The 13,926-nt window shown below is 43.4% G+C and overlaps 1 protein-coding gene across 1 annotated transcript in view; it reads left to right on the plus strand.

Annotated features, from left to right (window-relative positions):
- ABRAXAS2 (abraxas 2, BRISC complex subunit) overlaps nucleotides 1-13,926 on the plus strand; it is a 31,676-nt gene that overhangs the window by 876 nt on the left and 16,874 nt on the right. Inside the window, exons 2-4 of the mRNA XM_047073581.1 lie at nucleotides 4,370-4,460; nucleotides 9,441-9,477; nucleotides 12,207-12,273. Coding sequence (XP_046929537.1) covers nucleotides 4,370-4,460; nucleotides 9,441-9,477; nucleotides 12,207-12,273 — 195 coding nt within the window. The remainder of the gene's footprint in view (nucleotides 1-4,369; nucleotides 4,461-9,440; nucleotides 9,478-12,206; nucleotides 12,274-13,926) is intronic.

The raw sequence follows: 13,926 nt of genomic DNA on the forward strand, positions 1-13,926 counted from the left end.
AGGTAACTTTTATCTTTACATATGTAATCTGTCCACCAAATTGAGGGGTTATTTGAAAAGATGTCAATAGTGAATTATTCAAATTTATTTAATAAGTGTGGGGGGGTTGTGGTTGTCATTACAAAGCAAAATGATACACTGCAGAATAAGGAACTGGGTTTGGTTTCATGTCTGCAATCTTAGCCTCCATTAGTAAAAACTGATCACACAGAGAGGTGATTCTGTTAGTAAGTTGGGTATCATGAAATTATTGTACTTTTCATCTCTTTGATGTTGATAGTGGAGATAGGAATACACATGGGTGTTTCCAGAGTTAGCTCACGTCTCTGGACACTAAGGCCTGTGATACTATAGGCAGCTATTTGATAATGTAATGAAGTTCCATATATAGGTGGTTTGTGATACTCCTGATGTCCTTAGAAGTATAAAATATGGTTTCAACAATGCTTCTTAACATCTGTAGTTCTTGGACTACCTAGTAATATCACAGTTTTTGCAGAAGGCAAGACTATTGTTGAGAATAAGTTACCTCTTGGATAGATGTTCTACAAACAGCAGTGACATGGCCATGTTACTTAGATTGTTATTAATTTAATTCGAGAAATATTCCCTTATATCTGTGCTTTGCCAGACATGGTGCTAGACTTTGTGGAAGTCTTTGCCATGATATGGAAGTATGTCTCCAAATAGTTTGCAACTTTATTTCACATGGCCATAGCTGTTTATGTTAACCTTGCCACGATTATATATGCAGACTACTTTAATTTCGATTTTATACATTTTAAAGTTAAGGAATCAAAAACTTGCTTTTGTAGTGCATTCTTGTTTTGTCCAGGAAATAAATTAGTTTAAAATCACTCATTCTGTAGAGCTGAGGTGAGCAAGCATTTTCCGTAAAGGGCCAAATAGTAAATGTTTTAGGTTTTGTGAGCCAGTCTCTGTAGCAACTACTCAATTCTGCTGTTGGATGAAGACAGCAGCCAAAGACAATAAATAAATTAGGGTGAATGTTTCCAATAAAACTTTAGTTATGGACTCTGAAATTTGAATTTCATACAATTTTCACATCATGAACTATTCCTATTTTTTATTTTTTTCAACCATTTAAAAGTAGAACCTATTCTTTTTTTTTTTTAATTTTTTTTTTCAACGTTTATTTATTTTTGGGACAGAGAGAGACAGAGCATGAACGGGGGAGGGGCAGAGAGAGAGGGAGACACAGAATCGGAAACAGGCTCCAGGCTCTGAGCCATCAGCCTAGAGCCTGACGCGGGGCTCGAACCCACGGACCGCGAGATCGTGACCCGGCTGAAGTCGGACGCTTAACCGACTGCGCCACCCAGGCGCCCCAAAAGTAGAACCTATTCTTAACTTGTCAGCTGTACGCTAACAGGCATGAAGCTAGATTGAACCCACATACCACAGTTTGCCTCCTTCCGCTATAAAGTAACAGTGGCTCAGATAATCCTGACCAGTAGATAATAAACATTCATTTTATACTTGGCTTTGGAATGTCTTGATGTCACTGTTGACTTTTTCAATCTGAGGACTATGATAGAGTTTCCAGGTAAAATACAGGGTACTCAATTACATGTGAATTTCAGATAAATGGGAAGTAATTTTTTAGTGTCAGTATATCCTAAATATTACATAAAAAATTGTTCATTGTTTATCTGAAATTCACACTTAACTGAGTAGCCTGTATTTTTATTTTCTAAATCTGGCAGTCCTAGACTGTGGAACACTAAGGATCTGTAGATACATTCTTAAGTGTGAAGTTCTATAGAAATTTAAACTTTTCTTCATTTTAATTTTTATTAATTTGTTACAAAGAGCTTCTCTTTTGTAGCGAGAGCTCATAACTGAAAGACTTACATGGAATAAAAGTCACTGTTTCTCAAACTAGTAGTCATGAACACTCCTTTAGGTTTGAGAGAAAAAATTTTTTTAATGTTTTAATTTATTTTGAGTGAGAGCACATGTGCATGCATCCATTGTGGGAGGGGGGCAGAGAGAGAGAGGGAGAGAGAGAATCCCAAGCAGGCTCCTCACTGTCAGTGCAGAGCGCCATGCGGTGCTCTGTCCCACGAACTATGAGATCATGACCTGAGCCGAAATCAAGAATCGGATGCTCAACCCACTGAGCCACCCAGGTGCTTGAGAGAAAATTTTTTTAGAGGGGATCTGTATATTACTTAAGTTTGAGAAATACCCTGTACATGATGATTTGGGATTTTAGGACACTCCCCTAATTCAACACAAAAACTATGCTGTTAAGCATCTATCTCTCCCTCCTCACCTCCACAGATTCCAACTGGAAATATATATTTTTTAATGTTTATTTTTGAGAGGGAGAGAGAGAGAGTGAGTGGTGGGGAAGGGCAGAGAGGGGAGATAGAATCCCAAGCAGGTTCCGTGCTGTCAGCCCACAGCCCAACGCAGGGTTCGAACCCACAAATCATGAGATCATGCATGATCTGAGCTGAAATCCAGAATCAGATGCTCAACTGGTTGAGCCATCCAGGCTCCCCTCAACTGGGAATATTTTTAAACTAGGAAATTCCTTTAATTGACTTGAAGGGTTAGCCTAGAATAGAAAGGTATGTAGTACAAGGGCATTGTTTTGGAGCACCTGGGTGGCTCAGTCGGTTAAGCGTCTGACTTCAGCTCAGGTCATTATCTCATGGTTCGTGGGTTCGAACCCCACATCGGGCTCTTTGCTATCAGCTCGGAGCCCGTGTCAGATCCTCTGTCTCTCTCTCTCTACCCCGTGCTCTCTTTCTCTTTCTGCCCCTCCCCTGCTCTCTCTCTAAATAAATACATAAAACATTTGAAAAGGGGGGGGCATTGTTTCAACAAATATCCTCAACCAGTATTTATTGAGCACCTCCAATGTGTTAGGCTGGGCACTGTGCTGGGTGCTGAGATATAGCAGTGAGCAAACACAGAGTCCCTGCTCTCATGGAGCTTACATTTTAGTAGGTGTAGGCATTTCTTTGTTAATACAAGGATGTACTATGGCGGATAGTGAGAAGACTGAGAAGAAAAAGAATGCAGGGGACAGGAGACAGAGTGTGTGACAGTCCCTGTTTCCATTACATTGGCCATCTAATAAGGTGCCATCTGAGTAAAGAGCCAAACGGACCGGGGCGCCTGGGTGGCTCAGTCGGTTAAGTGTCCAACTCTCGATTTCGGCTCAGGTCGTGATCTCATGTTTGGTGAGTTCAAGCCCCATGTCGGCTCCACGCTAACAGTGCGGAGCCTGTTAGGGATTCTCTCTCTCTCCCCGCACCCTTTCTGCCCCTCCCATACATCCTCCCTCTCTCTCTCTCTCACAAAATAAATATACTTAAAAAAAAAAAAAAAGCAAAATGGAGGAAGGAGTAAGCACGTGGCTCTCCCGGAAGGGCGATTGCAGAACAGCCTATTAGTTCACCCTCTTAGGAAAGTTATTGTGACAGCCAGTGAATGTTCTCCAACTGTGCCTGTGCTGAGCATGGCAGCAAGCACACAGTAGGTTATGTGCCGAGTGACCCAGGATTTACCGTTCTCCCAAGGTGTAAAGAAACAAACCTTGGGGCGCCTGGGTGGCGCAGTCGGTTAAGCGTCTGACTTCGGTTAAGCGTCCGACTTCAGCCAGGTCACGATCTCGCGGTCCGTGAGTTCGAGCCCCGCGTCGGGCTCTGGGCTGATGGCTCAGAGCCTGGAGCCTGTTTCCGATTCTGTGTCTCCCTCTCTCTCTGCCCCTCCCCCGTTCATGCTCTGTCTCTCTCTGTCCCAAAAATAAATAAATGTTGAAAAAAAAAATTAAAAAAAAAAAAGAAACAAACCTCCGTGTTTATTAAGGAAAAATATTCGTGCGAATGATAAATTTATTTGCTGAAATCCTCATTTCCCACAGCCCGTACAAGAGCAATTCGTTGTGCTTCATGTTAAACTTCTTTATCCTTTTATCATTAACAGTGCTTTTAAAACAGTGAAATAAATTGTATGCTGTTTCCAGAAAACAACCTTGGAATATTTCTGCTTCCTGAGCTTTTTTGATATTGGTTATTACACTCAGTAGGATTTAAGAAATGAATTCACTCTACTTATTTTTGCTTCAAAAAAAAAAGCAGTTTTTTTTTTCTTAAGGGATTAAAGTATTTCATCGTGTATGGAATCCTTTTTTCAAACAATCCAGTTAATCGATATATCTCAGATTGCTTTAGTCTTCCTTGTGGGTTTATAGAAGAGTAGTTTCTTTGGCAAGCTTTTTGGATTATTGTTAAAAATTGTTATAAAATTATAATGCCCTCCGTTCCTTTTAATTCCAGTAAAAAATCGTCTTTATTTTTAGTCTGCGACTATTTTCTCTTATTACTTTTAGGAAGGATTTCTGCTGGGAGAGGTAAGACAAGAGGAAACCTTTAGCATCAGTGACTCACAAATCAGCAACACAGAATTTCTGCAAGTAATCGGTAAGTGAGTTTATCACTGAGCTTAGAGATACTTTTTCTGTATCAGTGCTGTTTGTTTCGTTCTTTGGCCCTTTCCCGATTTTAATCTGAAAGATTAAAGGCACATAGAAGACCATTAAAATCACAACACAAATCACTTGCACCGATAACTGGTAGGGAATGTTTTATAAGTCAGTGTGGACTTGCAGCGTGTGACTCTATGTGTAGGAAGCCTTGCAAAGCTGTCTCTTACTAACTGGTCTTTTACTGAAGTGCTGTGTGCTATTTCGCTTGATTGTCTCTTTGAAACCACAGCGAATCCCAAGTTTGCGGCTTGGGCTATTCCCCATTGTCAGCCTCCCCGAGTACTGGAACCAATGGATCTGTTGGGCTGGTGCTTCCTGGAAGGATCTGGCAACAATGTTCACACTTGTTTACACGAGCAGTTTGCTGAATGGAAGCAGCTTTCTTTCTTTTCTTTTTTTTTAAAACTTTTAAAATGTTTATTTTTGAGAGACGAGCAGGCAGAGGCAGAGAGAGAGGGAAACAGAGAATCCGAAACAGGCTCCAGGTCCGAGCTGTCAGCACAGAGCCCAACGCGGGGCTTGAACTCATGAACAGTGAGATTGTGACCTGAGCCAAAGTTGGACGCTTATCCGACTGAACCACCCAGGTGCCCCTCGAAACAGCTTTCTGAAGAACAACCCAGTCGATTTGGGGGCGATTGCTGAGGAAGTTGAAGAACATTTATAGATGCGCCCACCCTCCTTGCATCAGCCCCCCTTTTTAAAAAAATTTTTTTAATGTTTATTTATTTCTGAGACAGAGACAGAGCATGAGTGGGGGAGGGGCAGAGAGAGAGAGAGGGGGACACAGAATCAGAAGCGGGCTCCAGGCTCCGAGCTGTCAGCACAGAGCCCGACGTGGGGCTCAAGCTCACAAACCATTAGATCATGACCCGAGCCAAAGTCGGTCACTCAACCGACTGAGCCACCCAGGCGCCCCAAGCCCCTTTTTGATAACTAGGGATCAAACTGCACCTCAAGCATGTCACCAAACAGCATGTCCTGATGCTCAGAACCCAGCAGGGGACATTTCACTTCTGCGGCCAACATCTGTTGACTATTGCGTGTGAGGCATGTGCCACACAGCGAGGGGGATATCCAGATGCATCTCTTGCTGCCAGGAGTGTGGGGAGGAGAAGACAAGTAAGCAGAGATACCAGACAAAGCACAAGATGGGTACTGTAAGAAAGGAACAGAGACGAGCCCCTAAGTGGAAAAGGAAAACCTGCTAGTGGGGAAAATCAGTAATGGTGACATGAAGGAGGTGAACTCAGGGCTAGTGGGCAGTGCATTCAGGGGAACCCAGAGCAAGGAGTGCATAAAATATACAGGGAATCTGGCCTGTTTCTACACAATTAAAATACAGAATGTGTGAAGGGGACCGGTTGCTGGTTTGAAATCTTGCTGGAAGGTTAGGTTATGTTGGGACCACATCAGCAATTTCAAGCCTGTTCTGAAAGCCTTCTAGTACATGGGTTGGGAGGCCGGGATGAGGACTGGAGGAGGGGGGTGGGGGGTGGGGGCGGTTAGGATTGTGGGGGCGGGGACAAGAAATAGTTAATTTCCTAAAGGACCAAACCTATAAAACCTACTCCCCACAACAATGACTTACTAGAAATTTTTTTTTTTTTTTTTTAACGCTTATTCATTTTTGAGAGACAGAGACAGAATGCAAGCGGGAGGGGCAGAGAGAGAGGGAGACACAGAATCCCAAGCAGGCTCCAGGCTCCAGGCTCCAAGCTGTCAGCACAGAGCCTGACGCAGGGCTCAAACCCACAAACTGTGAGATAATGAGCTGAGCCAAAGCCGGACGCTTAACTGACGGAGCCACCCAGGTGCCCCAATAATGACTTATTATAAAGACTTGATATACGGGATGTAGCCCTTCTTTCACTGAGATTTTGTTTTTGTTTTGCTTAACTCTTTAAAATTCTGCGATAGAGGGGCGCCTGGGTGGCGCAGTCGGTTAAGCGTCCGACTTCAGCCAGGTCACGATCTCGCAGTCTGTGAGTTCGAGCCCCGCGTCGGGCTCTGGGCTGATGGCTCAGAGCCTGGAGCCTGTTTCCGATTCTGTGTCTCCCTCTCTCTCTGCCCCTCCCCCGTTCATGCTCTGTCTCTCTCTGTCCCAAAAATAAATAAACGTTGAAAAAAAAAAAAAATTTAAAATTCTGCGATAGAGACTTTGGTTTCATTGGACATGTGTGCAGTTTTATTGTTTGCACTTGGATTTTCAAAAACGAATTTGGTATTTGAAGGTTAAAATGCCAGAGTTAACTGACAGCAAACCATGCAAGAAAGAGCTCTCTTACCTGGTGTGCCCACCAAAGCAGCATTTCTGATGAATATTCTGGCTATTTATTTATTTTTAAAGAAATAGAATGGGAAAATAATTCCAATTCTACAGTTTAATGTGGTGTATCTGCTTTATAAGCCTTCGGGTTCTCGCAGTAAGTACGTTTCCATGGTATTGTAAATACGGAGAAGTACCGATTGATAGAGTGTCCCAGTTAATACAGCACCATGACAACCATCTTTTGCTGTACAACGTTTAGCTTATTAGCTGTATTCATTTCATTGTTTGAAACAGATTATGGATCTTATGGGCAAAGCGTTTGCTGGTATTATCTTAAAAGTATTGTTATCATTGGAATAGTTTTCTTTTAAAAATGAATACATGTTAGAAATATAAACCGGGGACTCTGGAAAATCTGGGTGGGAAGGGCAAACGTTAGCTGAAGTGCCATGAGTAGTGTTTCAGACCAGTGGTGTAAAGAAACTTCCTGGCACAGCTTAACCTCCAGAACGAGATGTTCTAAATAAAATGAAGTGACCAAAGTTGGTATTTGCTGCACATGTCTGAATCCATGTACAGATCCCTTTATCTTTCCCTCTATAATAAGGACTTCATAAAGAATGCTACGTTCAGAACACGAAGTGTCGTGTTTTGTGTTGATTACATATTAATTTTAAAGGCTGTGCTAATTCGCTTTAAAATCTTTATTTTTGGGAGAGAGAGAGACACACACACACACACACACACACACACACACACACACACAGAGCATGAGTGGGGGAGGGGCAGAGAGAGAGGGAGACACAGAATCCGAAGCAGGCTCCAGGCGTTCAGCTGTCAGCACAGAGCCTGACATGGGGCTCGAACTCACCGACTGCGAGATCATGACCTGAACCGAACTCGGACACCCAACCGGCCAAGCCACCCAGGCACCCCTGTGGTAACTCACTTTAAATAGAGCTGTCCACCCTTTGTTCTAGGAAGGGGAGGGAGCAGACCACCACCCAAGGGCTTCCTTGGTTAATGAAGTGATGCCACTGCAGTTACTGGAAAGGTTGGGAGTAGTGGAACTGAGTCACCCCCAGAAGGAGAAGCAGAGAGTAGGACGATCGATTGGCAGGAACAGCCGAAGGTCCGGGGGTAGCGAACTTCTAAGGAAATGAGTGAAGAGACGCCCTGCACGTGTAAAGAGGAGTCTTGACCACACGGATGAGCTTAGAGGCACGGCAGACTCTGGGACCGCAAGCGAGGCTGCCCTGCTTCTGCCTGTTTTCAGAGGCCTACCTATCAGCCAGCGTGCCAGCCAGCTTCCGGGTCATCTGCGGCTTTATCACGTTTCAGGCTTTCACCCAGTCTTCTCCATGGAGCGCTTAGGCCTTGCAAAAAATCTTCTAAGAGAAAGATTCAGCTTCCTTTAGCAAATGCCACACGATATCTAGGACATAATCTTTAGTGTGCTTCTAATCCCAGTTGTAAACCATGACAAGTCTGCTGGGCAGTTGATGACAACAATGTGTATTTGGGGTTCAGAACTGACTCGAGGGGGTTTCTGAAAATACCCTTTAAAGTAGAAGGTGAGTTTTTTCTCTTTCTCCTGAACTCTTTTTAAAGTTTTTGCTACAAATGTTCCACGTTCTAATTGCTTTACCAATAGTATCTGAAATAACGTAAGATGGTGTAATGTATTATGCTCGGTGATGAAAGAGAACAATTTCTAGATGAAGGTTTCTTATTTGCACCACTTCGTCAACAGCTACGCGAGGCGACGAACTCATCTTCCCAGTGGGGGAACTGCATTCGTGCGCATGTTCTGGCAGCGTTAACATTAGGACAGAAGCTAATGGACACAGTCCCATGTCCTCCAGGGTCATGGTTTCATTTTAATTGCATTAAAATTGTAGCCTGGAACTCTGTGCCTGTGGCTTTTTAAACAACAGGTGATTAGCCTCTGTCCAGAAGAATGTTATTAATAGAATTGAATGGTTAATTAGTCTCACGGTCTTGTAAAGCAACCCAGACCCCAAGCCCCCTGATGAGCTTGAAGAAATTGTTCACTCTGGTTAATCCCAGCAATAGTTCCAGAAGCCATTAGGATCTGCCTTCTAAATGACTGTTTCCCTTGGTGCTGACCGTCTTTGAAAGGGTTAACAGGCCTCCAGAGTCTCCTCCTCCCTTCCCCCTCAAAACACCTGGCCCAAGTTGTCCTGAGCCCATTAGTGGGTTATTGATGGTGGGGTGGTTAGGCCCTCCTCTCCCCAAGCTGTCCTCACTGTGCTCATACACTTTGATTAAATGCTTCCAGTCAGTTGTTACTTTTTCCTCTTATGCTTTGTTTAACTAGGTGAGATTGAATGAGGGCACACAATAGCTGCGTGTTCTGAATAAAAGCTTTCAGATGTGTGCTTCTCGTATGTGGACAGATGGAAACAGAACTTGTTCTCCAGTTGACTTTGTACTGAGAATGTGTCCCTGAGTTGAAGTGTTAAGAAGGCACACTGCCTTCACTAGTACCTACTAGGGAGAGGAAAGCTGTCTTTTTATTCAAGATTTTAGTTAAGAAAACAAAGAAAAATCCTGGGCTATTTGATACTTGCCTGTATCTTACCAGATTAACTGAGATGTGTTTTTTCTTTCTAATTACAGAAATCCATAATCATCAGCCTTGTTCAAAACTTTTTAGGTAAGCCACATTCTTTGTCACTTTTAGTCCTCATTAAAATATTAATTGATAAAAACTAGTGAATTTCGGGGCGCCCGGGTAGCTCAGTTGGTGAAGCACCCAACTCTTGATTTCGGCTCAGGTCATGATCTCACAGTTTGTGAGACTGAGCTCCTCATCAGGCTCTGCGATGACAGCATGGAGCCTGCTTGGGATTCTCTCTCTCCCTCTCTCTGCATATGTGTCTCTCTCTCAAAAATAAATTAAAAAAAAAAAGAACTGGAATTAAAAAAAAAAAACTAATGAATTTATGTCTGTAGCTGATTGTGGCTATAAAGTCACACGTAAAACTGAGGGCATCCAAATTCACTTGTTTGTGAACAAACACCTATGTGTTTGGGGCACTGTGTTAGGTTAGGGAAAGGGGAGGGATGGTATAAATCTTGGCCTCAGTGGTTTACAATGAAAGCCTGCTCCAGCACCCTCCCAAGGACTGTTCGGCCCCAGAGCAGGAAGTTAAGGATCACATATGGATAAAATAATTTAAGGGGTGTTTTTAAGAAGAATAAAAAATGTTCAGTGTTCAACTTTATGAGGAAAGGAAAGGAAACATGGAACCTTCATTTTGTGTGTATATAAGTTAATATACACCGGTTGCATACTAAGACCAACTAAAGGACAGAAAGGAAGAAATGGGAGGGCACCGTTCAGAAGGGAGGGAGCAAATGACAGGGGTGGAGGGCAAGAGAGAAAAGTACCAGTGTCCTCTATGCACCACGCTTCTCCCCAGACTCCCATCGGGCCTCTGCCTGCTCTCTCAGCCCCAGACCCCTCCACCCGATGGTTGCCGTGATGGCTCCAACTCAGTGTTTCTTAACCCCCACCCCTGAGGGTGTGTTCTACCTTCCCAGAAGCCAGTACCTCCCTTCTGTATAAAGAGTAAATTGCCCACGCTAGTGCAATTCAGCGTTCTCGATCAGCGCTCCCTTCTCTAACACCTGCCCACCCCTCGTGCCTAGCCGTTCTTGCTGTAGGTCCCCCGCTCTCACCCTGACCCCTGTCTCGTTCTCAGCTGGCCCAAACACCCAGCCCCTTGCACCCAAGAACTCCTGGGGACCCCTCCCTCTGCCCCCCACCACACACACACACCTACCCATTGAGTATTTCAGAGGCATGCCCTCATGCAAGATGGCTACCTGTGGACAAAGCCTGAAAGCAGCCAAAAACCTCATCACTTTTAGATTTACACGTAATTGGAAGAGGAGTGGGAAGCAAGACAAGCAATTCATCTGAGGAGAATCTCAGAGCACACGACGTGATTCAGGCCCTAGCCCTCACATTCCTTGTGTTTGGTCCATGAAAGTATCCGATTTGGCCCTGATTCTGCAAAGCTCTGCTAGCCTTTCTGAGGAGTTCCTTAAAATGCTGTCAGTAAGATTGTACCAGAACAAGGATTTAACTTAAGTTTGCTTTAAAATGTTATTTATTTATTTATTTTATGTAGTCTACACCCGACGTGGGTGAGAACAACAGACTCACACTCCTCCAACTGAGCCAGCCAGGCACCCCAGGATTTAAGTTTAAACCATAGACCTATAATTCTTGGAGCTGAAAGAAACCTTAGAAATCTATGTCTACTCCCTGTTTCCGGAAAGGGAAATGGAGACCACATGGGTTAAGTGACTCACCCGAGATCATAAAGTGAGAAGCAGCATGGCAGGAGCTGGTTTCTCCTGACTTCCAGTTCCGTGGCTTTGTTTTTGTTTTTACTCTTTTTTTTTGTTTTTAATTTTTAAAATGTTTTATTTGTTTTTGAGAGACAGAGAGACAGAGAGACAGAAAGACAGAGTACGAGTGGGGGAGGGGCAGAGAGAGAGGGAGACAGAATCCATGAAGCAGGCTCCGGGCTCTGAGCTGTCCCCACAGACCGCTCAGGTGGGGCTCGAACCTGTGAACCACAAGATCGTGACCTGAGCGGGCCAGCCACTTAACCGACTGACCCACCCAAGCGCCCCTGTTTTTACTCTTTCTTGAACTTCTCACTGCTTTATAAGGCCTGGGCTTGTGGTGGTGGGAGGAAGGCGGAGGGACGGCATTCCTGAAAGCAAAGCCAGTGGTGGAAAGGCCCACGCATCATCGTGCCTGGCCTGCTCACCAAAGGATCCGGGTCAGGTAGGTCTACTTGAGGGTCGGACCTGGCTTCAAATCTCAGTTCTTCCATCTGCCAGCTGTACGGTTGGAGGCAAATCGCTTACCCTGAGTCTCTCCATCTACAAAAATGGGAATAGAACTCGGAACACGTTGGGCTGTGCTAATACCTACCTACTCACCAGTATTGAGGCAAGAATGAAATGAAATAACACGAGAAATCAGCCAAACATTTAACAGATGTCCGTCTCCCTTCTGCACTTCTCAGAAAAGGAGCTCTTTTGTCCCCCTCCCCCCCAAGTAATTGATACTTAGAAACAAGGAAACCACACGTTTCATAATTACTTGCTATCAGTACCTCCCACGTGTGGAAGTAATACAATTTCATCAGTCTCTTGAGTATTCTTTGATGCAAAAGATACCTTCTATCATCAGTAAAGCATTGAGATAGATTTCTCTGTATATCTGTTGAAGACAAGCAGTTCTATCTCTGTTACCAACTTTTGGGATTCAGTGACCCATAGTCGCACGAGGCTAAGCGTATTCATGTCAAAATACTACACAGTTTTAATAAAATATATTTTCTCTTTAAAAAAAAACAGTTTTTATGACTATGCAAGCAAAGTTAACGAAGAGAGTTTGGACAGGATTCTTAAAGATCGGAGAAAGGTATGTTCTATTTCTTGCTTAGTCTGATTCGGAAATCCCTCTTTATCTTATCATCTAAACTTAAAACCAGAAAGGAATGTAAAATGAGACAATGTGATTTGTTATTAATGTATGAGAGTTCTGTTGACTTAAGTAGATTTTAAAGGTAAATCGCAGATGTGAGATAATGTTTATAACCTATCAATAGAAAAAAATTGAGATATTTATAGTATGATTCTATTATGTAAAACTCCAAAGGGGGGGAAAAATTATACTTCAGAGAGTTAAAAATAGTTGAGTTGATTCTGGATGGTTCTAATTTTCCATTTTGTAATTTTTGAAATAATTTTGCAAATATCTTCTATACATGCATTAATTTTATAATCAGGAAAAATGTTTCTAAAAAATGTAAGTCATAATTAAACATCTTTGGGTATATTATTCTTTCAAGTTCAGTTAACATTGAACATAGATGTTTTTCCAAAAGGTCATGTGTTTATTATTTCTGTCAACATATGCATATCGTGTTCTGATTATATGGTAAGCAAGCCTGAATAGAATTAAAACTGGGGGGCACTTGGGTGGCTCGGTCGGTTGAGCTTCTGACTCTTGATTTTGGCTCAGATCGTGTTCCCAGGGTCGTGGGATCGAGCCCCATGTAAGACTCCACACTCAGCTGCTTAAGATTCTCTCTCTCTTCCTCCCTCCCTCTGCTGCTCTCCCCTGCTTGTGCACTCTCTCTCTAAAAAAAAAAAAAAAAAAAAAAAAAAAGATGGGGTATGTGGGTGGCTCAGTGGGTTAAGTGTCTGACTTCAGCTCAGGTCATGATCTCACGGTTCATGAGTTTGAGCCCCGCATCGGTATCTCTCCTGTCAGCACAGACCCCGCTTTGGATCCTCTGTCCCCCTCTCTTTCTGCCCCTCCCCCACTTGCTCTCTGTCTCTCTCCAAATAAACTTGAAAAAAAAAAATTGAAAATGAGCCAGTTTTATTGCCGCAGCGTTGTCTGATAATCTCATATCTAATTTACTCTGTTGTACCATGTGTAGGTTTTACTTTTTTCCCTTGACATTTTTTATTCCAGGAAAATAGATTTTTTTTATTAAACTATCACTTGAGGGAAAAAAGTTAATAAAAGTTCCAATTTGTCAAACAGAAAACAAAATGCCTTTGTCTAGAAGCATGTATCACAAAAAAGCTTTCAAAAGACCACTCCTGGTTACAAAGAGCCAGCACTGTGGGGACTTGGCCCCTGAGGTGTCTAACGAAGGGCATCGGGGGTAAGAGTGCAGGCAGAGTAGGTCAGCAGCCTTCCCATCTACTGCCCGCCTCAGTAGCACTGCCAGTTGGAAAGGCAGAAAGAAAAGCAGGTAAGATAAAATGAAGAATGGGAAGGCTGGAAGAAAGGACGGACAGCTTCGTGGACGATGGCGAGCTCAGGAGGTGCTCAGTCTTGGTGGAGTCTGACCCCATCGTCCGTCCACCTGGGGAAGGGAGTTAGAGCAGCCGTAGACATCACGGTCCTGCTCTCTTGTCTTCAGTGACCTGCCCAAGAGCACGTATGCCGGAATCTGTCGGCAGCCCATCCTTTCCTCTCCTGACTACCAACCTACCTCCTCATTCCATTTATTTTCGTATTTTAGACACCGAACTTTTATTTTTTTTTATTTATTTT

Source organism: Lynx rufus, unplaced genomic scaffold, assembly GCF_022079265.1.
Source record: "Lynx rufus isolate CCGP_SWC_20201006 ecotype Redwood Valley unplaced genomic scaffold, mLynRuf1.p SCAF_11, whole genome shotgun sequence".
NCBI classification, from domain to species: domain Eukaryota; kingdom Metazoa; phylum Chordata; class Mammalia; order Carnivora; family Felidae; genus Lynx; species Lynx rufus.